The sequence below is a fragment of the Tachypleus tridentatus genome, chromosome 9 (genome assembly GCF_004210375.1).
Source record: "Tachypleus tridentatus isolate NWPU-2018 chromosome 9, ASM421037v1, whole genome shotgun sequence".
In the NCBI taxonomy this organism is placed as follows: Eukaryota; Metazoa; Arthropoda; class Merostomata; order Xiphosura; family Limulidae; genus Tachypleus; species Tachypleus tridentatus.
In genome coordinates this window covers 40,346,086-40,373,814 of record NC_134833.1, presented here as the reverse complement: position 1 = coordinate 40,373,814, position 27,729 = coordinate 40,346,086, and the positions used below count along the sequence as shown (strand labels likewise).

The 27,729-nt window shown below is 29.9% G+C and overlaps 1 protein-coding gene across 10 annotated transcripts in view; it reads right to left on the bottom strand.

Moving 5' to 3' along the window:
• The window catches only part of LOC143225113 (CLIP-associating protein 1-B-like), a 183,557-nt gene that overhangs the window by 126,917 nt on the left and 28,911 nt on the right, over window positions 1-27,729 (bottom strand). For all 10 annotated transcript variants that reach the window (XM_076453911.1, XM_076453906.1, XM_076453907.1 and 7 more), the window contains 6 exons: window positions 27,297-27,340; window positions 21,424-21,483; window positions 18,279-18,370; window positions 12,616-12,691; window positions 7,311-7,411; window positions 661-737 (listed from right to left, as the gene is read on the bottom strand). In XM_076453911.1, the coding sequence (XP_076310026.1) occupies window positions 661-737; window positions 7,311-7,411; window positions 12,616-12,691; window positions 18,279-18,370; window positions 21,424-21,483; window positions 27,297-27,340 (450 nt within the window). The remainder of the gene's footprint in view (window positions 1-660; window positions 738-7,310; window positions 7,412-12,615; window positions 12,692-18,278; window positions 18,371-21,423; window positions 21,484-27,296; window positions 27,341-27,729) is intronic.

The following is a 27,729-nucleotide window of genomic DNA, read 5'->3' as shown; positions in this document are numbered from 1 at the left end:
ATCAAAACATGAAATTCTGTCCCAGTTTGTTGCATGAAGCAATTTTTATTAACCAGAACTCTGATGTGTACATATTTATCATATGACATTCATATAATAAGAGTTCATTCACCACAATGATTTCAGTAGTATAACTGCCTCTACTTTTATAGACATTAAAGTAATATGATGTTTACTGCATGACGGGATGACCACTGACTACACAGTAAACTATCAAACAAGTCACTGTACTCTGGTGGGTCCATTTTCATACAACAGAAGAAAACAATCCCATAATATACTTGACTTTAGTACTCATTCTATTCATTACTTTTTATAATTATTCTCAACATTGTTCACATATTACATTTGTTCTGCAAATAATTTAACTTTTCACAAAATCATTAGTAATCCTTAACTACCTGTTAATTAAAAATTGTTAAAAAAATGTATTTAATTTTAATATGCAACTTAGACTGAAGACTGAATTTCAAGTGGAAAAGAATAATAAAGTCTTCCCATTTCAACTGATAAATTCATCAAAGTAAATAAATAAACAAAAGAACAAGAAAAATTATCCAGTAATAACTTGTCATTTGTTTTTACTAGTTCAACATCAACATATACCTAAACTGTTTGGATTCCATTGTCTAACTTAATCTACATATATTCAATCATTACCTGGATCAAGAGAGGCTGATGGCAGGAATGATCCTGAAGTTTTAATTTCATCAAATCTGGCAAAAATTCCTTGCAATCTGAAAAACATTTAGGGAGCTTTTTATAAGCTAAATTTACAAACTTTAGAGAAAAAATAATCGGAAGTTTTAATTTTTTTATACCTTCTGCATGATTCAACTAAAAAGTGAAGTTTCACTAAACCAGTGAACCAATTAAATGTTACTGGTATTGCTATTAAACATACCAAATTAAAACTCACAAGAAAACAGTTGATACCCATATACATATTTTCTTAAAGAGGTAACAAGTTACTAATTGATACACAATCAATGAAACTTAACAGACAGGCTTCTGACCAAATCAATGGCTTGCTTTCTTGTTTCTTAATTTTTGCTACAGCAATCCATTGACACTTTCTTAAAATTAATATATTTGCTATAGTTTTTTTTCTGGTTCTCCCCATCCAGCCAGGTTGACCTCCTTTTCTTTGGTTGGATTAGTGGCAAAAGCTTTTTTCTCATGTTTAACATTTCTAACCTGTTTCTAACCTCATCTCTCTTCTTGCAGAAATGATCTCTTCACTTATCAATGCAAGATTTCCTCCTATTCTCCCTTTTTGTTTCCTTGAAAGGCATAATTTAACAATTGCATTATTTGAAGTACAACCTTAAATATCAATAGGTCAAACTGAGTTTTAAAACAGAAAGCAAAGGTAACTTTTACAACTTAACATTCTTGTTTTCAGTCCAAAGCATTTGAACAAAGTCATGTCAGACTTCATCCTCACACAGGAAACTCACCTCTCATGTGCCAACTACTATGACAAACTTCCTTTCTCAAACACAGAACCCTCAAGTCAGATGTACAGAACTGACACCCCTTTCAAAAGTTAGATCATAGTTAGAACCTAGATCTAGAGAAATATATGCTGTTCATAATTTTTTTTTATCTATCTGACACAGTTATAAACTAATCACATAATGTGGGTATATAAGCAATCATGCAACTGCATGCGATATGAGAACAGGTTGTTACTTGGCAACTTGAAAGGATGCTCATAAACAGAGAACATGGCTACTAGTTTAATGTTAGCTTTTCAGTAGTGTTGAAAAAGATTGTTATTACTTGTTAGTACCAAGGCTATAAATAAAAATAAGAATAACACTTTTAGCCAAGACAACATAATTTAATTATGTGCATTTAGATTTGTACAAGGTTAAGGTAGGAGAAAGATGGATGTTTTTCCAATAAAATCAGTCAGTCAGAGAGACAAATCTGTGGTTTTGTGAAATGCTTTTCCCTAATGACTTTCTCAAGTAACTTGGTAACTTGTTACTCTGTCATAGGTTTGTTTACTACTCAATGTATGCAAAGTGCTTACAAAGCTTTGCTTATGTTTGTAGTGCATTTGAAATTTTAATACGTATTGGACATATTGTACATCATGTTAATTACAAGTGAAAGAACTGGTCACCTTATGATAATAATAATAATAATAAACAGCAGTAGCAGAGGCAATATTAAGAAATTAAACAAGTCTATAAAATATAACTTTGATGGGGACTACTTGAAATTAGGTAATACTCATGTTAAATTTATATTAAAATATTGAAAGAAACCAGTATTTTTATTCTATCCTTTACATGCTAATAACTATCAATGGATATTTTATTCTGTTTCCAGTATTTTGGCATAAATTTAATATTTTTGTTTTCTGAAGGCACAGAATTTGAAAATTACTATGGCATGCTTGTTTTTATTGAGAACTATACTAGTATCCTATTTTGAGCAACAGTTTTTCAAAGTACAGATCTCTAACAACACTATCCTATTATTTAACAGTTTGAAACATGCATGATCTATATGACAGTGGTAAGTGTAGTAGTACTTACCTTATGTTTGGCAACATGTTTATCACAATGCTGAGTACTGAGTTTTGTCATTTAGAGAAGTGGCTCATTATGCAGATATTAACCCATCTCGTATACCCATGTTTTGACAATTGACGAGTAATGTTTTCCTGTCTGACTTTGAAATTTGTAAAACAAACTTTTAAAACACACACAGTGTTATGCAGATAACACATTATACCTAGGGTATTGCACTGAGTACAAAACGTTTAGAAAGCTGGTGGTCCTTTTATTTTGGGATAGTAATAACTTATTAAAATTTGCTGAGTATGAAAATTTTGTTTGGAAAATTGTGAATTTATTTTGTTTTGCAGATAACATTGTGTTAAAAGTACACACAATTCAAAAATACATCTTAGAATTTAAAAGTTCAGCAACATTTACACACAGAAAAATAAACATACTATTAAACTAGTTTACTTCATTTCAAAATTATTATATCACTAATTTGAATTCTCTAACTTGTAATACAAATACATAGTTGACACATATATGATGTATGGTGCATAAATAAAATTCTATAAAATCTGTTACACATTAGTTAGAACAAGCTTTGGCATGGTACATGTAAATCTACTAAAGTACTATTTTCACACTATTTTCATTGTAAAAATATCTATAACCTTTAGGCCTAACTGGAAATAAGAATGCAAAAAGAAGGAAAAAAAGAATTAAAATCTTGTTCTTAATAACATGTAATAATTATTTAATGAATGATAATTCTATAAATAGAAATCTTGTGAAATCTTTCACAAAGGAGACAGATAATTATATGAACTTTCAAAAAGATTAACTTTGCTATTTACAAGAATTTTGAAAGAAACATTTACAATTGATCACTTACTAAGGAAACAGCTATGAATAAAATTTAAATATGACTGGATAGAGTAAATCTGGACTTTTCACATCATAGATGATTAAGTATAATGGTTTGAGCAGTACATTTTGGTTTCATGGGAAAATTTCAAGTTACAGCAAAAGTATTTGTGTGTTAAATTATATCTGTTTAAAAGCTATAGAAATTTTCTCAGGCTAGGAAACATCAGGTAGGCTTCATACTGGTTCAGTGAGTGTGAACAGTGAATGCAAAATATTCTGGTAATTTAAATTCTTATTTATTGAATAGTATTTTTATATTCATGGTATTCAAACAATGTACATAAATAAATTGGCTAACTGGCTATTTAATGATTTCTAATGGCAATTGTCAAAAGCTTTAAATAAACACTATTGTCACTATTAGTGATAATTAAGAATATCAACGTTTTACATTCAAATTATTTTATTTACAGATAAACTGGGGAATAATGCATATTTTGAAAATAAATAAAATGTTGATGTGTTGTTGTTTTGAATTTAATGATTGGGATAGTAAATAATGTATCATCTCAAAAACAAATGTGTGAAAGATTTGTGACTTTTACAGGTTTAAGTTGCACTGATTCACTATACATCCTTTATAATGTGACTAATGTTTAAATTCATACATTTTGATAAGTTCAATCTCAGTCATAATAAATGTGCCACTCAACAAATTAAAATACAAAAGCTTTGAAAACTATCCTGTCTTCCCAACTTGCACTAAGTTCTCTTGTTGGTTTAAACAAAAGATTTATTTTCAAATAATTTCTACACTCCAACTCTTCCCTTAAATTTTCCCCCCCTTTCTCTTCATCCCCCACCTTACTTTAACTTTCCCTTTGATTTTCACTTTGCAAAAGTTTTTATCCTTTCCATAATTATTTCCCTGGATGATTATTATATTGTATTAAGTTATTATCACTTTATTATTCTGCAGATGTATGATCTTTCTGTGTTTATATTTCTGAATCCAATTTTAGTTGTTCTAATTACTTTTGTTTTTATATTCCTACTAACTTCAATAATGTACAAGTAACAAATTCAGCAATGTTTTATCTGTAATTTTGTCATTGTGCTCCACATTATTAAATATTATTTTGCTATTAAATGTTTTCTTTTCTAGCCTAATTTATTACTTTTGTCAAGCTTCAAACTGTAAGTAAAAATTTTAGTATGGCTATTAATTTCATTATTTTGTGTTCCAGGTACCCATTTTACATAGACTTGTGGCTGAATTATCCAGAGTTTGAGTGTACACACACACACACACACACACACACACACACACACACACACACAGAGCCGTCTTATATTCTTGTTTATAAAAATCAAAAAAATCAAAACGTATTGTTCCATCAGTTGGATACTCTCTCCGTTAGTTATATTTTCGCCTGTAAGCCCACTGTTACATCATGTATCAGGTCGCTTTATCACCTACTTGAATGTTATCCAATAGAACAAATCAATACTGCATTGCTAAACTACTGAATGTTATTTAAGATATATCACATCACTACTCTAATGTCAAGATACTTAATATTATATACCTGGCTGGCCACTTACTCATTTACTTCCCCAATAAAGCAAATCACTATTTCTACTTTATTGTTGAATTCAGTTAATATTAACTTCAAAACAGAAAAGTATCCAGATCAAAACTAAAAATCAACAAGTTAAACATAATTAATTAGATACATTTTCCTTATAATCTTACTTATAAAGATTACAGTGCACTGTTCCATCAATTGAGTACCCAATGTACATATTACTGTAATATTTTACTTCCCTGAAGGCTACATATTACATTAAAAATATTACTCAATGTAGCAAATCACAACTTTAATACTTAGCTACTGGATATTATGCAATATACAAGTAGTCATCTTCAACTAAGACAGTTTTATCTTTCTAACAGAGTGGTTGGCCTTTGGAATGGGTTGCTTTCAGATAGTAGATAGAGTTAATTTAAGGGAAGGCTTAATAAATATTTCTATGATAAGGGCTGGCTTAAACTGTTTTACTTATATTTTTGGGTTTAGTATAGTGGATGTAATGACTTAGCTAGACCAACAGGTCTCTTGTTGTTGTTGTTGTTAAATAATATGAACATATACATAAAATACCCTGTCTCTTATTCAGCTACTGGAGTGGTACCTAATATAGTAAATTACTACTGTATTGCTTAGTTTAATGAATGTTATGTAATAAATCATGTAACCTAATTAATATACACTAGATTGCTTAATTAGCATTTCATGACATTTCTCACATTACATTTATTACTACTATGCTGGAGCCTTTAAAGGGCCACATGATGAGGGTCTTGTATCCCAATAAAGACTTCAACATGAGAGTTGAGAGATAGCCAACCAAAACTGTTATTTAAGTGTAAAATATTTATATTAATTTAAATTGTGAATCTACAAACACTTACCTACTAGAATGTGAATTGATGTACCAGATAACAAAGTATATAACACATGCAATTTTATATAATATATCATGTCACTAACACTACTCAATAAATGAAATGTTCTTTGTTAAATATAGAAAACCAATTAAATTCTTAACACATGGGATGCTACCGGAAAACTTCCATTACATGACAGATTGAATATACTCGATTAATTACACTACTTGACTAATGGAAAGTTACATAAACCATATCACTCACTTAACTGCTTAATGTTCACACAAACACGTCATACCAAATTTAGCTATTGAATATTATTTAATATACTAAGTCACTTTATTTAACAACCAAAATTATACTTAAAATATATCAAAAGGTCCATTTATATGCTAACAAATGACATACAGGTTTCTTACATTAGTTTATATAATATTAGCTGCTTAAAGTGATGTAATTTACCAGACCACTTACTTAACCACTACAATAATACACTTAGCAACTAAACATTATACAACATACTAGATCTTATTCAGCTGGAGAAAAAATAAACTTAACTGCAAAATACAGAGTCACTAATTCTCCAGCTGTTTGGACAAATGGTATCAGAGCTATTTGTATGCAATCACAATGCATACATGCAGACTTATCTTAAACTCAATATCAGTAAATCACAAAAAGCACAGGAATGAATAAAACATTATTGGAAATATTAAATTTTGCATGGGCAATATTTCAGTCATATGATGAATTGGATGAAAGATGTGAATACAAATTACAAAGAAAATGCCAATTCTATAAGAAAAATTTCCAAACACTAAGTGGAAAGTAAAAAATAGATTAAAAGTGAAATTGGAGGTGCGCTGAAATTTAACATCCGTTTTAGAATTACAAGAACATTTTTATATAATAAGACATAAGATAAGGACATTTATGGCTAGGATTTCTGAAACAGTAAACTATTTAGATGACAGAAAAGTAAGTGTGTTTGTTAATAAATTTATTACTACTCAACACACACAAGTACAAGAATTAAAGCTTGGAACATCAGTGCAAGTGCCATTTACACTGGTTCACCAGTGTTTTTGAGATAAGTAACAAATAGAAAGGTTTGATGAGAATAAACAAAATCAGACCTAAATAAAACATAAAATGGAACTTTAGAAAAATCCAGTTATATTTTTTTATATTTTCATCTCTTATTTTAATGGTGGGATATTATGTAATAAATCAAATCACTTAGATTCTAGAAAATAACATTTGGCAAAACAGGTAATATATTTGTCTGCTCTAGTGCTATGTAGCATATGGCATAACATATTTAGCAGCTGGCAAATAATATAATATCAAATTATATACTTAGCTAGAATGTATATAACATATAAGGTCACAAACGTAGCAGCTGAAATATTATGTAACATATCAGTTTACATATGTAATCATTCTATAAAACACATCAGATTGCATACTTTGCTGTTGGAATGTTATGCTTCTTTGTAAGGTCGTGACGAACTTTTTCTCCTACATGCTTGTAAATTTCCACAATCGTATTGTTTGCCGTTTCTCGAACCTAAGGGTATGAAGCATGATTATTAATCCAGGTATGGACAGTCATTACTTAACACTTTACTTAAAGTTTTCTTTATATTAATTTTTCATCCTGTATAACACAATGACAGTCCTAAAATAATTTCACATTATTAATTTTTTTTTTTAGTGTCATAAATTTAGTAAAAATATGAACGTTTTCAACACCCTCGTAACATTTTCTCATACAGTGGTTGGCACGACATCCTAGCAGTCATCTGCATTTTATACTAAGACATTTTGTACTGTCTTTTAAAATGCTCTTAAGATTTCTTGAAATCAGATATGAAGAACTATACTATAAAAGATTTGCACATATTCAAAAACTGATATCTAAAATTAAAAAAAAACAAAAAAAAACTGATGTATGCACTAGGTGGGCAGCCAAAACCTGATACAAATAATTTATCATTATTTTTCTTGAAAACATTCAAGATTTTTCTTCAAGCTTAAAAACTACTTATTTGAACACCTTTGCAATTTAAAATACTACATAAAATTGTTTTTAGATTAAAAAATTAAGCATTAAATTCAATATACTACATACAAATAAATTACAATATAAAATATCAAACCAGAACATTTAGTCCAAACAAGAGAATCAAATACTGTTGGTTCTTTAGTTAATAATTTATTACAACTTTGTTGTACTTAGTGAAGAATGTGATGATTGGATAAACTTACACATTGAAGACACCATGCACATAATTCTTAAGAATGAACAGACTGATTTTCCAAGATTTTTATACTCTGTTAGTTCAAACCTGTTTCTTAATTTGAACTCATAAATTAAATTTTGTTTTATAACAAAAGGACTAGCATATTTTTTGTTGTTGTTGAACTATTACCTTATTTAATAAATATACACACGTGGTTTTATTTGTAGTATTTCAAAGTTAAAAAGTTATATATTTTTAAGATATACAATTAGTTACACTTAGCAGTTGCTTTTTCATACTGAACAAAATAAATTATATTTTAGTTATTTACAACAAAATGTGTTTGATGGAACTACGTGGGTGAAATTTACTAGTTCTTGGAGAATACTGATGGGTATGTTTTACTTAATCATAAACTAAACATAATTTAAAAATATAACCTAGAAATGTGGTTAGAGCATAGCAAGTGCAAAGCTGCTACTAAGCTTCAATGCAACTGAAATTTAGACCAAATCTGGCTGCATTGAAAATGACTAATTACCCATGAGAAAATATTTATAATACCCAAAATTTCTCTTATACAGTATTACAATTGAACTTGAAATATATAGCACATAACAATACATAGTAGTGTTTAATTTAGAAAACACACATACTATCTGTATGAAAATGTGGGCAAAAAACGAACTTCAAGAGACACTATCATTACAAATTATAACTTGCATAATGTAGCATGAAACAGTAATAACATATGACATATATCATAAATGAAATAAAAAAAACAAATTAATTTGATGGATATAATAGAAATTTCTATTGAAAAAAATGGCTTAGACTAGAACACAAACAATGACAATTAAGCATTAACTTAATATTTGTTCATGTATTTATGTTGAACATTAAAAAACAATTAATAGGGAATAAAAATAACCATATTTCAAAGATCTTTATAAAGAAATATTTAACAAAATAAATGTTGAATTTAACAACAATTATTTGAGATTACATTAAAACTAGTGTAAACAAGGAAAATTTTATGTAAAGCTTTGACATAAAAGACTACAAGATTTACATGATACCCTTTATTACATTTACGTATGTAAGGCTGTTTGGTCCGAATTACTATGATTTAGTTGTCTTTTAAATTTTTTTAAAAATTACTTTTTGTTTCTGCACTAATTTTGAAGATATTTTTGTCCTTAGGTTAGTCACATTGGTTAACAATACTACCACAAATTAAGTATTTGTACTGTAACTACAGCATGTATGTCTTCACAAAAGCTGGTGCACTTTTAGTAAAGATTACAAGTATTTTTGCCCACCAAAAAATCAGATTGTTTGATGAAATATTTTAAAATATTATTTTTTGTGAAAATAGGGTCTTTTTTGTTACTTGTCTGAATGCAAAGCAATTTCACGTTACAATAAAAAACTATTTTTCATTCCAAACATCTCAAATATTATTTGTATAATATAAATATCTGTATAATATAAATATAAATATTTGTATAATATAAATATTTGTATAATCTCTAAAGCCTCCTCAACAACTCAACTTTTTGTTTTTCAGTAAGACTTTATTTTATTTTGTATATTCTAAATGTGGGGTTTGTTACTTGACCAACCTCACAACCATCATAAAAAATTAGGAAATAAATATAAATTATGCTTTTTAATGCTATAATGACTACATATTATGACATGAAAAGTGCAAATGTTTAGTCTAAGTAGCTTAAGTCTCATAACATTACATATTTACATACATAGACCTTCTCAGGCATTGCTAAGTACTTTAAATACCTCATAATTGTACATAATAGGGAGAAATGCAATACAGTGAAACATAGAAAAAACGATTATAACCAGAATGACTCAAGAGGAGAAACATGTTGAGAAACTTTTCACTGGATGTTTAGACTGTAACAAGCCAACGCTATCAAGGTCAGCAAAAGGGTTATGCAAGCTATGGATGCTGCATTAAGTAGAACCAGGAAGAATCCCTGAGAGCTTCATGACACTGCAGTATGGGATAAAGAGACTTATTATTCACTATCTGTAATCAATAGACACACAGATTTGTTTTTGTTATTAGCTGTTGCACACAATAATACCAGAATTAGCCAATTAAGCATCAGAACTACTTGTGAGTAGAAGTGCATACTATTTGGCAGATCATGAGGATACTAAGGAAAAAATCAAATAAAACCTCATATAACAACTAAAAAGTCAGTTATTCCACAAGAAAAGAAACTGCTCTAGCTTCCACCTAAGTTCTCCTGATGTAAAAGAAGTAAAAGTTGTCTCTAGACTATGCATCAGCATGACTGCTGCACTGGTGAATCAACTGACTGTTTCTCACCTGAACTCTTTGCAAGTATTTTAATACCATTATTCCTGAACATCAATTATCATATTAAGTACTATATAGTTAGGTAACTGTTTGGAACAAGTGTTAATTAAGGTAAAAGAGCTTAAACTATTTAAGAGAATTTTAACTTCAATTACACAGAAAACTTGATAAAAAGTATTCTTGGAATCTTGGTCTCAGACTTCTTTGTTTTAACTGTAAAGCCTCAAGTTAGTGCTTGTGTGCTTCATTCACCCTCTGCATCCTCACATAAAATAACAGTGTAACAGGTAGTATTTCTCAAAGCTCCAATGGTTAAGCCAAACCACCACTCGACCTGCCTAATGTTACACCTAAACTTGTGCCTAGCTAATATTACACAACTTGCATTGACAAGGTGCACATGCACTCAGATCACATATCCAGTAATATAAAACTAACTTATAGTCCTCCATATCTTTGCTGTGTTTTTGTGGACTAGTATGTTGTAATATGCAGTCAAATTTCAGTTATTATATAGATAACTTATTTTTCTTAAAATGTAGAAAAATAAACCACGAAGAAAATGAAACAATTGTCTCTTCTCTCTATGAATTTTGTACACAGTTGCTGCTGGACATAGGTTGCTAAGCATTTTAAAATTTTGTATGTGGAGATTCTCAAACAAAATTGATTTTTTTAAAAAGTTTTATATATACAGTTGGGTAACCAAAAAATCATAAATAACTATACTGTATTTAGATTTAAAAAATATGAAACTTTGAGAAGACTAAAGACACAACCTACCTTCTTGAGATCTTGGATCAAAAGAATGTGGTAGCCTTTTTACAAATTAATATGGCTGAGAAAAACACAAAGGGGCCATTCTAAGCTCTTTATTAGTTATTCACGTCATATATTGAAGTAAGTGTATATAACAGACTGTTTTCAAAAATGGAAAAAGTTGAACAGGGCTACTGTGTTTGATTCAGTACATAAGCCATATTACAGTAAAATAAACAAGATATGAGGTTCTTATTTTATATTCTAGCTTGATAATATTAATAAATTTGAGTTCCTAATTCATATGAACCTACAGACTTAGTATTTTGACACCCTGAAAAAAAAAAACAGTTGAATAACCATATAATGTATGTAAAACATTCAAATATGTAAAATAATATAATAACTTTCACATTCTTTACACAATTATAGATACCATTGCTTTATTCATCACACACAATTTTATTAAATAAAGTAACAAAAGTTTTATTAGCTACATTTAAATCTACATACATTTGTTGTCTGACAAGGTAATGTTTTTGAAATTTATTAATCTAACACATAGCGTATGTATGATAATGATAGTGTAAGGAAAATTGAAATGAAAGTCATGGAACTGTTGCACATAGTTTCAAGGTCATGGCTAGTATTATTAATTCTAAACTATCCTATGAAATAACCCTCAAAATTAGTTTGTTAGCAATGCTCTTTCTGAAGACAGTATATATGCTTAATTAATACAACAAAAAACTATGAAAGTACAACTTTTGACTTTGCAAATGTTTTCTAACTAATAATTATATATAATTGATCATTTCAAAGAAGATATGACCTTGACAACAGCTGTAGTGTGCTGTTTTATATATCAGTTTTATTCATTGAAACATAACCATCTTTCTGGAATTTTGGTTTGAAAATGAAAAAATAAATATTAACCATTACTACAAAGTTTCTGAAAATGTTAAAATAGTGAGTTGCACACTGTCTGACACATGATGCTCAAAATTTATCAACTCCTCAATTACGTATCAAATGTTTTCTACTTTAAATAACATTCTTGTCTATGCAACACAGATATTTGCACCTTTAAGCTTACATCAAAATACGTTGCAGTGGCATTTCCCATTAATTGAGCAAAACATGTTATGTAACACACGCAGGCACACACACATTTTAAACAATTACCTTGATTAAATATAGAAATTTAAAAATATGCAAAAAATAAATAATTTGAGAGTTGGTTCATAAATCAAATCCTGATTTGCTAATGATAAGTGTAAACACATTATGTGGAGATAAAAGAAATCCATGTTTCACGTACAACAGATGTGTGGCCACAGGAGAGGGATTATCATGCCACTGAAAATATAAGCTGTACTTTCTTACGAAGCAGAACAACTTCAAAACAAAAACACGTACCTGTGAATGTGGATCACTAAGTAATTTGACCACAGAAGGCATAAGTTTAGACAGTGTTAGGGAATGTGAACCATGCCTGAAAATGAAACAAAATATCAGTTAAATTAACATTTTTTAGTCTGTGACAATCACACGTCAGTAACTTAATCCAGTTAACCTTGAAATAGTGTTTATCAAGTAATCTGCTAATGTAAGTAGCATCTCAACATACACCAGCTGACTTGTAAAACCATATTATTAAGTAAAATGCTTTATCAATACTTATCAATGGTTGACCTATTACACATTCTTCTTTACTTCCACTCAGAAGTTCTTCCTAATTATATAAACCAATAAAGATCTACCACACACAAGTAGTGGCACAATGATATATCTGCAGACATACACCATTCTACAAACTGTTTTGGTGCCCCTAGTGAGCAGAGAACAGATAGCCCATTGTGTAGCTTTGTGCTTAATTCTAAGCAAACAAACAAACATACATACATACATACGTTACACAACTTGAAAAATTGGCTAGTGTTTGATTTGGATAAAAACAAAATTCAAGTTGCATCCTATCAAATATATACGACTCAAACATTTTGCCATCAAATGAATAATGCTTGAATGTTTATTTTTTAACCAATTTTTTTATGTGAACAAATTACAAAATAAGCAGTTATTGAATAATGTCGTATCAATTTGTAAAGTTTATACACTTAATGTTTGTATGCACTTTTAATCCAAATATGTTTTATGCAAACCCTTTCCATAATATATGCCCACCAAAAAAATCCAATGAAGGTACTTAAATTACATAAACATTAACTAGAAGCCACCAAGTCTCATAAAACTTTCCTACATAATATGATGATTCAACAGTTACTTTGTACTATTCAGAATTTAACATTAATTACAGTTAAAATGCAAAACATACAATGATTAAATAAGAAAGTTGACTTAGGACACAATATGGTTATCAATCATAAACATATTTTCTGTGACCAAACATATAACAAGCTGACCTGTTGAATATTAATATGGATATATGTAAAATCCTTTTCTTTAGTAATATACCATAAACTTGTGGTTTTAAAATAAAAATACCAAACCAAAATTAGAATAAACTTTCCAAGATGCAGGAAACTAAAACATTACATAACTACCAACTTCGGGAACATGCTTACCTCTAATATACTAAAAGCCTTTTCCTGTTGGTTGCTCCCTTGATTTCAACAAAGCATGTAACTAAAAATTTCAAAATGTGCTTTACAAACACTGGTTACTTGTCTGTTATTTCCCAATCTCCCACCTCATGTAACTTACTGCATAACTTACTTCCAAGAATAATCAAGTTTCCTTTGAAAGTTGCATTTATCATGAAAACTTAGTTATGGATAGATGGGAGAGAAGTAATTCAGGGGTAAGTTCCCATTAAAATTCTTTGTAATTTTAAAAATGTAAAATTCTAAAAGAATTTCCTCACTGTGAAAGAGGTTGGAAATGATTAACATGAAAAGGAACAAGCTACAGAGGTGGAAGATAATAACCTTCACTACAAGAAGTAACTAAGAAGAGTCTTAATAAACTATAACCAGAAAATAATTTGCATAATTCAATTTGAGGGAGAAGAGATGGAGCAGACTAGCCTCACAAAAACACCAGACCAAAAGACCAATTAGAAAGAATGCATTTTTCTCATTTGGGTACTTCTGTATCCATGATACCCTTTGATTGAGAAAAAGAGGCTGGTTTTTGTGGATGGTAATGATGCATTGAATCTGTAGAACCAACAATGGGACACACGTAGTGGCATAAATGAGTAGAAGGAATACTATCCTCTTTAGTCATAAAAAATGACCAATTATTCACATTAATGAACAAACAGTATGTTTGAGTAGAAGTGAAGGAATTCTCAAGGATAAGCTTAACAACATGGAGATAGTGCAATGGGAACACTCAAACAAAAAAAACAAAACAAATCAAGATGATTCCATTCTGCACGTTGCCAAGACATGTAAAACTAAAGGAAGTCCCTTTTCAAAATCTCTTATGCACACAATAGTTGAAAAGGTAATCTCTGAAGCATATCAGCCATAAAATACAAGTCTCTGACAGAAAGACTTTTTACTTTTTATTTTGTGTGTGTGTGTGTTTTAAGTTTATGTCTTCATATACATATCCAAAGAGCTCCAAACTCAAGCAATCCTCATTATTTAAAGGGATGCTTGTGTTACTTAGGACAATTGCAGGGATTAAAAAACATACAAGAGTCCTGACTAGACACACACACACAGATTTTTGGTACATAAGAAAAGACTCTTATTATACCTTTCTTGTTTGGTATTATTTGTTTTGAAGGGAAAATTATTCACAATCCTAGACACCAAAGAAATTATTAATGATAGATACTGAGCAAAATATATGAAATTCACAAGAGACACCCCATCAAGCCTGAAGAATAATTACAACCACTAAACATAATACTGAAACTGAGAAGACAGTGATGTGATGAAGGAAGAGTAGGAACATATTCATTCCTATGTAAGATGTCCTTTAAAGGGTACAGATATCATGAGGTCAAAGACATTGCCAAACAAGGAATGTAATGAGATGTAAATTGAAATCCACAATTAAGGAGGTCAGAAACATCAAGATAAGAAACACTAATCAGCTGTATAAACAAATTTGGTAATGTGGATAGAACTAGATCCATCCACACTAGCCACTTTGCAACAAATCATAGGTCAAAGGCTATGTCATTGCATTTGTTGACTTGCATTCAAAATTTTATTAAACTATTATTTTATGAATTTGTGTCAATAAATTTGGAATCAAACTGTATATTACAATTGAAACTCTAATGCTATACACAAGTTAATTTCTTAACTTAAAAGTGAATATTCAAAGAAGACATCCAAATGTAGATTTTAGTGAGTCATGTGGTACATTGAATGCAGCATTGTTTAAAATTAGATGTTTGTGATGTCAGTTCTATATTTTTGTACAAATTAAAAACTCAAATTACTAATATTATCAAGCTTTACAACCCCCAAGGCAATATGGACAAGAAGGACTTGTCTGATTTTCCTCTACAACTTCAAACTTGGATGAAAAGCTACCAAAACTACACAGAACAACCAGGCATATGGCTATGGACCTGTTACTGAATGTACACGTTCAGCACTGATTTCAAGTGTTTTAACATGGAGATAAGAGTCTCAAAAGACCCTGAAGGTCATGGAAGGAAGCCATCCTTAGATTTAAACACATTAAGGGAAGCAGTTGAGACAGATCCTCACACAACTTTATGCAAGCTTGTTGAAAAGCTAGACGCAAGCAAACCAAGCATTGCTAACCACCTGAGTGCAATTGGAAAGACTAAAAGGTTGGATAAATGGAGTCTGCATGAGTGACTGAAGATCAACAAAATCAGCATTATGAAACTTCTCAAGGATGATACTCCAAAAATTGAACAAATTGAGAATTGAGGTTCTTTAGCCATCTTATTCTCCAGACCTATCCTCTACAGGTTTCAGTTTTTCAAGTACTTTGACAATCTTTTGAACAATAAACATTTTCAAAACCAGGCAGCTGCAAAAGAAGCTTTCAGGGAGTTCATTGACAACAGAAACAGATTTCTACAGTAGGAGCATAAACAGCATCATTACAAGTTTATAAAAGTGTGTTGAAGCAAATGGAGCTTACTTTGATTAAAAGCATGTTTTACAACACTAGTTTATACTGTTCCAAACTTTGCAGTTCAAAACAAATTTTTTTTTGGGAACATCCTAACAGTTTGTTGAGATATGACTTATGTTCTGAATCAAACATGATGGACCCACTTAACTATTTCCATTTTTTGAAATGGTCCCTTATATGCTCTTATTAAAATATATAACATGTGAATACCCAATCTACAGCTTAGTATTTTCTCACCCATATTAATATGCAAAATGGCTACCACATTCTTTCAAAGAAAGATTTCAAGAAGATAGATTGTGTTTTTAATCTGCTTGAAGTTCACATTTTTTAAATTTAAATACAACTTAGTTACTAGGATGAATAAATTACAGTGGAATTCCATGAAACACTGCTGGCCAAAATCTTAAGACCAATGAACATAAAGAAAAAATATGCATTTTGTGTTGTCAGACTCAACCACTCATTTGAGTAGAGCTTTGAAGGATGAAAATAAGAAAATGGAAAAAAAAAAAAACGTTTTTAGCATTTAACAGGGAAAATGTGAACACCATGAAATTAGTCTAAATACTAGCTGGGCAAGCATATTTGGTGGAATGGGGATTCAAACCCACGACATTCAGATTACAAGTCAAGTGCCTCAACCACCTGGCCATGCTGGTCCAATGCACAGTATTGCAAGGAAGTAATAACTGATTTGACCAAGAAAGCAGAGCTCTATTTATTGCAAAATGAAGGAAAAGGTGAAAAATATTCAAATGAATGTGCAAATTTTCCTCTTTGAACAAATATTTTTTTCACAAGAACATGAAAGGAACCCTCCAAACTAGAAGTGTTACATTACAAAGAAGTGTAAAACATACTGTTTGTTTGATCATGTATACGTGATTATGTGATCATCAGTAAAGCATGAGATATGAAGCCTCAGGTAGTATTAGTGACTGACAGGTCTCAGTTTGGCAGAAGCAGATGAGACCTGGCCTGGTTGGCCACACTACCGAGTTCAAGGAGACTGCTTGGGACAGGGAAACAGGTGACCACAATCCAAGATGATTGCAAGATGAATGTCCATAGTAGCAGATGTTTTTCAAACATAATACAAGTAAATTTTTGGACTGAGCCAAAATTACTGTAATTAAGAGTTGACCAATATATCTCATTGGCCAGTACACAGGTTTGGACTAACTTTTTTTAAATTTTATATAATCATTTTAAAATAAAGAAAATCATAAATTACAATATGAATACTTAGAGAATTCCACTATAACTTACCAAGCTTATAACTAATCTGTATTTGGGTCTAAAAAAAATATGATTTCAAGCTAACTACTGTTTTAACTTACTGCTTGGAATCTAGCATTAAAAGAAAGATCTTCTCTTTCCAGTACTTCACAGAAGTTGAGAAAATGCTAGTGGAACAGTTTGCGTTTTTGATTGATAATACACATTACTGGGGGAAGTAGGTGTACATAAGCAAATACATTTTAAAAACTGGAAAAGCTGGGCAGTGCTACCTCAGTTAATTCAACAAATGTATTAATATCCCACAAAACAGAAAAGATAGAAGGTTCTTATCTTAGATTCTAGCTTAAGTATCTAATTATTAAAAAACTATAGACTTTGTATTTTGGTATTACAAACAAATATTTTAAACCAATGCTGCATTCTACATACCAAAAGACACACACAAAATTTAGAATTTTTTAAAAATATTTACTTTTCAATGAAGAAATTAACTAGTGTATAATACTCAGCTTTCAATTTTTAATCTACAGTTTTATACCAAATATACTGACACACACTCATAAAATAGCAGTTCAATAAAATATTGAATGAGAGTTTACTAAACACAATAATGCAGCCTTTGACCCATGACCACAAGTAGACCCATGTAAGTAGGATTAATGGTGCTCTTTAAAGTTAACAAAATGATACATACAGAAGAAATAGAAACTACCACTGCAATTAAAATCACCCACCTAACTAAAGTATCTTGTAGGCATATTAAGATTTCTTCTCTGACCTTCCAGTTCTTATGGTTAAAAACAGACATTAATTTCTCAAACATGTGCTGAAAATTAAAAAAAAAGAAATGTTAAAACATTTACTGAAATAAGAAAAATATTATGCATAAAATATTTCATATATTCTTTAACACTGACGTTCTAGTCCTGAATAAGTAGATAACAGTGGGAATAATCCATTCACATTTCATTTAAATACAAAATTATTCTAATATTAATATAGTTGCTCTGGGGCCTATTAGGCCACACTTTTCGTAGGAGTGTTAAAAATGGAACTTTACAAATTTTAACATGGCAAAATTTTTCCTTAAATTTTTCATATTAATTAATATCTCTGGCTGTTTCTTTTCTATAGACATTTTTACTGGACCTTTTAATCCTCTTATCCCTTTGTAGAAATGCAAAAATGTTTTAATCAATTTTAGTCTCAAAAATAATACTTTGCCACTTGCCACACTAAAAGCAATGGTAATAAAATAATCATGGCAATAGATATATTTGAAAAAATTTCTTTGATTTGGTTTTCATATTTATAAGATCAAACCTGATATATGAAGTTAATTTTTTTAGAATTTGAAGTGATACTACTTAAAACTTATCTCAAATACCTTGTGTTTTGCTTCTTGGTATATATTTTTTCCAAATGTTTACAATTTTTGCAAGTGTGTTTTAAAATCATTCCAACCAACCTTGAGCAAGCCTAAACAACTGGTGATAAACAAGAGAATTACCCAATGTTGGTCAGACCAAACCCACTAACAGTGGGCCACACAAATATACAGAATATACAGAATAGAAGCATCTATTAACATTCATGTGACATTCCCTAGTTTTAATAAGAACAAGGTCTAGTACCTCTGTGTGATGTACTTACAGAGCCCACACATGAAATAACTTGCATATGTGTATGCATGTTTTTATGCACAAATACAAAAATTATGAAGTTGAAATTTTCAAGTAAGTTTTGTAAAGTGTGCATGGAAACAAAGGATGTTTCAACTTCTTGTCATGAAGTTAACTAATTATTGACCAGAAGTATTATTTGAAGATACAGTACACATCATTTTCCTTAATACTGGTTAGAGAACATATCAATTTTGACATTGGAATGTTCATTAATTAGTGAATTTTCATGGATGGTTAAAAGTAAATAAAGAAAGAAACTTGCACTATTCTGGGATAAAACACCATTTTTTCTCCCACAGTGTTTTTCATTAAAGGTAGCATAATACCTTTGAATTGGATTGAATTAAAATATTTATAAGTTTGTAAAATTATTAGTAAAGCAAATTCACAGGTACTAAACTGAATACAATAACACGTATAAACTTGATGTTCCAAGTATTTTATTTGTGATAAAATATTTTCAATCGTGAAAAACAAAATATTTTCATGAGCACACACTTTTCCAAATGTTTTCTTAACGTTTTCTCAGTATAAGTTGCAATTATAATGCATAAATATGCAGGTTGCAGATATACTAGATAAGGGTTGAAAGTTACACCTATGCATCAGAGCTAAATTATATTTGTAAATTAAATGAGGTATCTAAAGAGAGACAATATAAATGTTAGTGGCTCCTTACAATTGAAATAAAAGGTTTATATTGCCTAACCCAAGTCAGGTCATGCATGTGAAAACCAGTTTTGCTGTCAACATTCATTCTTTCCAACTGGTACTGAGCTCTATACATGTGATAGCCAGGTGGTAGGAAGAGTATGGAGTTGGAGAGTAAGTTGTGTTTACTGTTTTCTAACAGGGATGACAGAAGACAGTATGGCTAGAGATATCAGTTAAGAAGAGATAAAAAAAACTCTAAGGTAGGGAATTTTATGGGCCAAATGACAAATTTTTTAAGATGCAAGAGCATGCAAAACCCATAGGAATGTTGTCTGACCACGAAACAGAACTATTACCTAATTTATTAGGGGATTTCAGAACACCTCATAGTTGTAAATAAGCAGTTATAACCTTTTTAAACCTAAATATCTAGCTGCACTTTTGAAAAATTGTAATTCACCTGATTTTACATCTTTAATCCATACTTTTAAAGTCTTGATTTTTCTGGTTACTTTTTTTCATTTCAATTAGCTAGTAGTCAACCATCCTACTTTATTGTCAACTTCTCAAAACCTTTAAGAGTTGCATAATGGATAATCAACTAAATGAGAACCAGTAAGCTCATGAATTCTTCTATGATATATTTTCTTTTTGATGTTTTTCCAACGTTCTCACTTACCCTGGTTGGGAAATACTGTTGTATGTGCATTTAGAGGCATATTGATTACAAGTAAAAACAGGTCATTACTTATATATACAAGTCACTGGTTAAACCTCACTTGGAATAATATGTATAGCTTGGTGTTCTTATCTAAGAAAGGATATTCACTTAGTGAAAAAGGTGACGAGGAAAATTATTAGGATGATGATAGGGATGAAAGGGTTGTCCTATGAAGATATGTTAAGATTTCTTCTCTTGAGAAAAGAAGAGCAATATGTTATTTTATTAAAGCTTACAATATTGTTTAGGGATTAATAAAAGAAAGAATCCTGATTTCTTTGCATTGTATCTTGAAAATAACTTGACAGCAGAATACAATACGTTTCTTTAAAACTACAAACTAGGTTCTAGTTACAATAGTTTTATTTTTGTATTAGCTTAATGAATGATTATCACCAATAGTGGAAGAGAGTACCTTATGGGAGTTCAAGAGAATAAATAAACTTATGAAAACTAGAAGGTGGAGTTTAAACTCTTATTTTCTACATTTCTGTCCTTAGTAGTGGGTAGCCATCAAAGATCAAATGATTCTTTGTAATCCATGTGGTATGTTCAAAAATACATCATTCTTAATCTACTTCTCTGAGAATTTAAGAATTAGAAAAGTGTATAATAACAGTATTTCAACTACATTATATGCCACATAGGTATATTGGTGTAAAGCTGAAAACTGCTGTGGCAAAACAGTCAAAAACTGCATATCTATGCAATACTTTTAGTTGTGGAATGGCATACATGTAACACAATGACTATGTTAAAAAAAAAAGATAAAATCAAAACCCAACTAAATAATAAAACATATAAACAATAATAAAATACCTGTGGTGAGGATACATCACTCATAAGTTTGAGCAGGAATTCCTTTGCTTGTTCTCGAACCTAAATATACACAAAGAGAACTGTTGAGTAAACTTTTCAAATGCTTACATATCTTCAAAATGCACAAAACAGTTACTTTGAAACCATCAGCTCTCAAAATTCTAAAAAATTACAAAAAGTGGTGATCATGACATAGCAAGGAAGTACCAATCCTAAGTTTACTTTTGCACATTATTTATAGCATCATACAGAATGTAGGCATTCCAAATTACTAACCCTATCTTCACTTTCATATATGTACTTTGTGCCTTATAAGGCATTTCAAAATTGGAACTCTAACTCCACTAACTATATATGTAACAAAAAATAAATGTTCAGGTAGAATAATTTTTTTAGACTGCATTTTTTCTATTTTACTCTTTAGAAGATATAACAGAAACAGCCATTAAATATGTGGCAAACCATACACATGCCTAATAGTTGGATAAGGTCAGAGCTTGATGAAAAAAAATCAAGAATCATGTCATTATAATCTAAAATTTGTTTGTGCCATTTGAGCAAATATTAAATAAGACTTGACAAACAAACTACCCAAAACATATACCATTCTACCTGTTAACATTAAGAGAAATTTGTAGTATTGTTGCTTCAGAGAGGAACAAATTAATCCTTCATGCTTATAACAGTTGTGTACAACCAACGTGTAAAGATTGATACAAGAGTGAATGCCGAAGACTAAATGTTGTTGGTGGTGTGGAAAAAGTACTATGTCAAAAGGTAGTGTTCATGAAAATGTGCTTGCAATGTTTATGGAAAAGATGAAAGTCACAAATATAGCTGGGGATAATTGCCAATAATTACCAATTACTTAAATAATGTTGATCCTTCTAAGATGATTCAGTTTACATAAGCATTAAAAAAGATAACTATTTACCTTTTTAAGATGTACTTGTTAAATGGAAATAATAATGGAAGCATTCTAGAACTGTTTGTTGGTTTTGTTTGTTGTAACTTTCCACAAAGCTACAGGAGGACTATCTGTGCTAGGTATCCCTAATTTAGCAGCAGGGAAATCAGTTACTCATCACCAATCACCAACAACTCTTGGGCTACTCTTACCAGTGAATAGTAAAATTGACTATCACATTATAATGCCCCCACAGTTGAAAGAGCAAGCATTTTTGGTGGAACAGGGATTCAAACCCACAACCCTAAGATTGCAGATCGAGCTCCCAAACTACTTGGCCATGCCGGGCCACGTTTGTTGAAAACCATGTTCAGTCTCCATGCTATACGTGAATGGGTATGTCACCCATTTTCTCAAAAAAAAACAAAAAAAAAACAACAAAAAAAAACACACACAACAGTTTTTGCACTTGTGAAGACAGAAGACTCAAAATTTATTCTGGTATAATTAATCAGAAAAATGAATTGAACTGTACAAAAAGTGTTACTAATGATACTGGAAAATATAATTCAAATTTTATTGTGAAACATACTTGTTGAGACCATCTAAATCAAGTGTGTTCAATGTTTCAGAAAAAAAAAATTATTCCTATTCTTCAACCAATTTATTGAATTTAAATTTCTTAATAATACATAAAACAAAATATTTAAGATAAAATGATCTATGTGAAATTAGATGTGAAGATAATAAAAAATATATTGTTCAAACAATACAAAATATCTTAATGAACATAAAGGTTAAAAATAAACATTTTTTATTTTTGTATATAAACTTGCTAAACAAACTGTTGAAACAAGTCACTTAAATAACTTTAAATTAACCTAATAAGCTACATGAACTTAATATGAGAGGATTATAGCATGAACAGAAATATGAATTAAATACTTCTTTGCAAAATATAGATGAAGGGTTAGTTGATTTTAATGCAAAATTTTGGAAAAAAAACTTTTCTTATTAAATTTCATACTACCTTGAAAGTTTATAATTACTTAAAATTCATTCTTCTAAAGCTATCCACTTGTCTTGCATGTCTGACTCCTGACAATAACATAGTAAAGATGCAAAAACACGTACTTTTAACGTTAACCATCGCCTAACATTTTCTGTTGTGGACGTTAAACTTTATTCATGCTTTTCATTTGATTCTTCAGCTTTGATAAATGTAATTAATTAATTTTATGACTTAAAAATAATCAATTAATCAACATCAATGTTTCTGTTTATTCGAACTATCAAAGTAAACAAAATTTCCATTATGATTTCTCATACCTAATTTTTCAATTACTTCAAATTTGTTCAGTAGTAGACTGGCATGTCCCAGCAATCAAAGTGTCTAATGATTCAAGATTCATGGGTATGATTAACACTGCCAAAATCATGCTTGATGGTATCAGCCATGGAAATATAATACAAAGTTTTTTTAGCAATAGCCAAGCTACTTAGGCTATCACTATTACTGTCCCCGATTTCAACTGCCAACTGAAAGAAGTGCAACAGGCCAACAGCATTCATCAACAACTCTTGGGACTACTGTTTTATCACCAAAGAGTGGATTAGAACCACAACACCAGATATGGAATACAATTTAAAAACAACCACCATCATGTTAATACCATGCCATATTTGGCTTGATTGTTTATTCTATCAGAAGTTGCTATATGGTTGCTTTTCTTCTGATTGGTAGCTAGTTGTCCTGTCATAACTGAAAAATTTTCTTCTGTTTCTAATGTATATCAACCAAATTGAAACATACATAATAGTTATCATTATTTCTATTAACATGACTATTTCATTATGGTATATATGCAATATGTTTGAATACAACTTGCAAATGCAATGGTGTGACCAAGTGGCTGTTGGTTATAAGCAACCACACTGATGCCTGCTGTACATGTTTATCTTGTTTGGACTAAATAAAATGTACCTTTCTCTTAATATATGTATTACATTTACATGCTATAAATTTAACAAGTTCCTTATGGTAAGATGCTTTAATAAAAACTAAATTATTAATATTCATTATTTTTTAATTACTGAAAAAACAAATGTTGATTATTGAATAATGTGTTCATTACACTGTTTTTCAGAAACTAATAAATACGTATTGACAAGAGTAACATTATGTAACACCATAAAGCCACTATCAAATTCATTCCAACAGAACATGTAATTACAAGCTCCACCAGATATGATGCATAATATAGGGAAACAAAAATACTTGGCTGCCTTCAGGTACTACTTAAATAATACTAAGTACAGTAAGCTTTAAGTTGTTCAATCTAAGCAGTCTCAGCACACATATTTCTAGTTTCTTTCAGCCTATACTGTAAAATGTAAGTATATTAGTACTTTTATTATATTCTTTCTAAACTTCCACCTATATTAACACAATCTTGCTTTAAAATTTATGATGTTTATTATATTTTTGAAGTTACTTATTTTTAAAATTTTTCATGCTAATAATAGAATTAGAAAATTAATCCAAAATGTCCATATTCAGAAATGCATTTTAATATTTCAAATGTAACTCTGACCTCCACCTTAGTTATCATTTTTATATCTAAAAAAAATCATGACATAGCAAATACTGTTTGTGTTTTTTGGATTAATATGAATTTGTTTTTCCCAAATTATGTGTTATCTATCTTACATTGTGACAAGAATCTCTACAAGTTTTGAAATTTAAGGACAATTCCTTTTGAAGAAGAATTAGTTTATTTAGACATATCCCTTTACTCAGAGTATTTTAAAGATGGAAATGTGTATCCAGAGCACACATGAAAGCTTATGCATCCTAAAAGAGTATTGTGTGGGTCACAGCTACATTTATAAACATTATAAAGCTCTGAATGTTTATCCTACTATACGTTTGAAGTTCCAGTGTTTCATATGTGGTTTTGTTTACATATTGCTAATTTTTATTAACACAAATGCAGAAATGGCCTGAAAAGGGTGAAGCACTTTCATGGCCTTCTCCAAAAATCTAACATCCTATACCAAATCATGAGTAAGATAGAGACACAAATTCTAAGAGTGGAAGGATGAACATAGCTAGTTGGAACCAATGGAGCATGATAAGTATCCTACAATAAGTGATGAGCAAACTAGAAAAACCACTTCTGGGAAAAAAAGTACTGGCTATACTGAAAGAATCATGAAAATTATAAATCCTCACATGAAGAAGTGAATTATAATTTAAAACATAATATTCTGGATACCAAAACTTATCATTCAAGTTACCTGGGTATATCAACTAACCACACCTTCTCTACCAAGTTGTGATAAATGTGCATATAATGATGAAACTGTCTACTAATATTCTTTTATTACTGGATACAATAAAAATTACTACACTTATCTGTTACTTCTATGCTCTACAAAGTAAATAAAAATATATTCATAAATGAAAGTTTTACTTTGTAGATCACAGCAAAACAAAAAGAGATAGAGGCAAGTAGTTAATGTTTAAACTACTACTAATGTTGGGGTACTGAATGCTAAAACAAAACATCAATTTACACGAAAACACAAAGTTAAGACAATAGATCAAAAACTTAAGAATAAAATTTTCCATAACTATTTCCTCCTTTTATGGGAACTTTCAGTACTGACAGGGTGACATAAAAACTACTTCAATCAAAATTCTAGTCCAGGGACTAGATTTATTTAAAAAAAAAGAAAAGTGAGCCTCTGCATCACAAAATTAAGATTTCCTTTAATGTTTCTACAATAGTGGGACAAATACAATACAAGGACTGTCTTTAGAACTGAGATAATAACCATATCACATCTATGAAGTAGGCCTAAAAATCTTTCTAGATTCTTACTTCAAAGGAGAATAATAAAATATATGAAGATTAGAAACAAGAACAAAAATGAACGTCTAGGGTGACAACAATAACTTCAACATTTAAGAAAATTTCTTTCAAAATCTAAAATCATTCCAAACTCTGGTTTCACTCTACTTCAAATAAAAACTGCTGTGAAGTAAATGACCCAAGACCAGAACAGCTTCTCAGGGTCACAAATCCAATAAGTTGTACTTTGGACTATTAAATAATACAAAACAACCACATGATATAAAACTTGAAGTTCATAGGATAACTCTGAATAAAAATTAAATATTTAATGTGAATGATTTTAAAAATGTAACATAACAAATATAATATAATGTTTTAAGCACAATTTGCACAGTTCAACAAACGTTGTTTTTATTAAAGTAAATACAAATGACCTACTGTTGCCATCAAGTTAATAACTCAGGAAAAAAAAAAAAAGAGTATCCAAAATATGAATACAAATTATTTATAATCCACTATACAGATACAACATTAGCTACACGACTCATAACAAGAATACACCAAGAAAACTAATAGTAATGACAGGATCAACAACAAAGGCGTAAAGCAAAATAACACTTATTTGTTAAGAAAATACCAACTATGGTGAAAAACATTTATTTTATTTATATTACGTATCAACTTGTTCATACAGCTGTTGCTTATTTCTTTAAAAAGCTGCTTGGTGGAGTCACTTGTTTTAGCCCCTTGCACCAATAGACAATAGAGTGTTGTCTGTCAGTCAGTAGACACTGAAATTATGCCACTGCAATTTGTACTGTTATGACATCAATAAAATGCACACCACAAACAACAAGAACTATGCACTCTGTAAGCTACAACTCAGCATGACAGAAGAACTTGAAAAGGAAGAAAAAAATATTTGTTACTCTTAATTTTGGTTTTATTTTGTCTTGAAACAAAACACTTTAGGGGAGTCTGCACAGGTACATCTAGCGTTACTGTTGTGCATGCTATAGATAAAAGAATTAACTGTAATCAACCAATCAATGTAAGAAAACAATATGAATTATTTTATAAAAAATAAAAATAAGAATAATTCTTACCTGGTCTTTGCTATCTCCCATACGATCTACAGTTGCTGACAAAACTGGAAAAAATTATAAAAATTTTTTTTCTTCAATCTGTATGGATTGAAAATTCTTTAACTGGAAAAATATATAAAAACACTTTATAAAACTGAAAACTGAGTAAAGAGCTAAAATAATATTAGAATAATGATTTTAAAACAATTATATAACCTTGAACAGTGATGAAAACCATTTTCTGCATATTACCAACTATATACCTCTGAAAGAGTGAAAATTTTGAATGAATATCATGTTTAATATCTGTAAAAAAATTAAAAATTTCTCAAATGCAAGATTAATAGATTTTCTACTACAAAATTTGACTGAAAATATCTATTATGAGTTATGAACATGGCACAAAGTGAAAACTAATGGGCTGGAACAAAATCAAAACAAGCATAAAGCACTT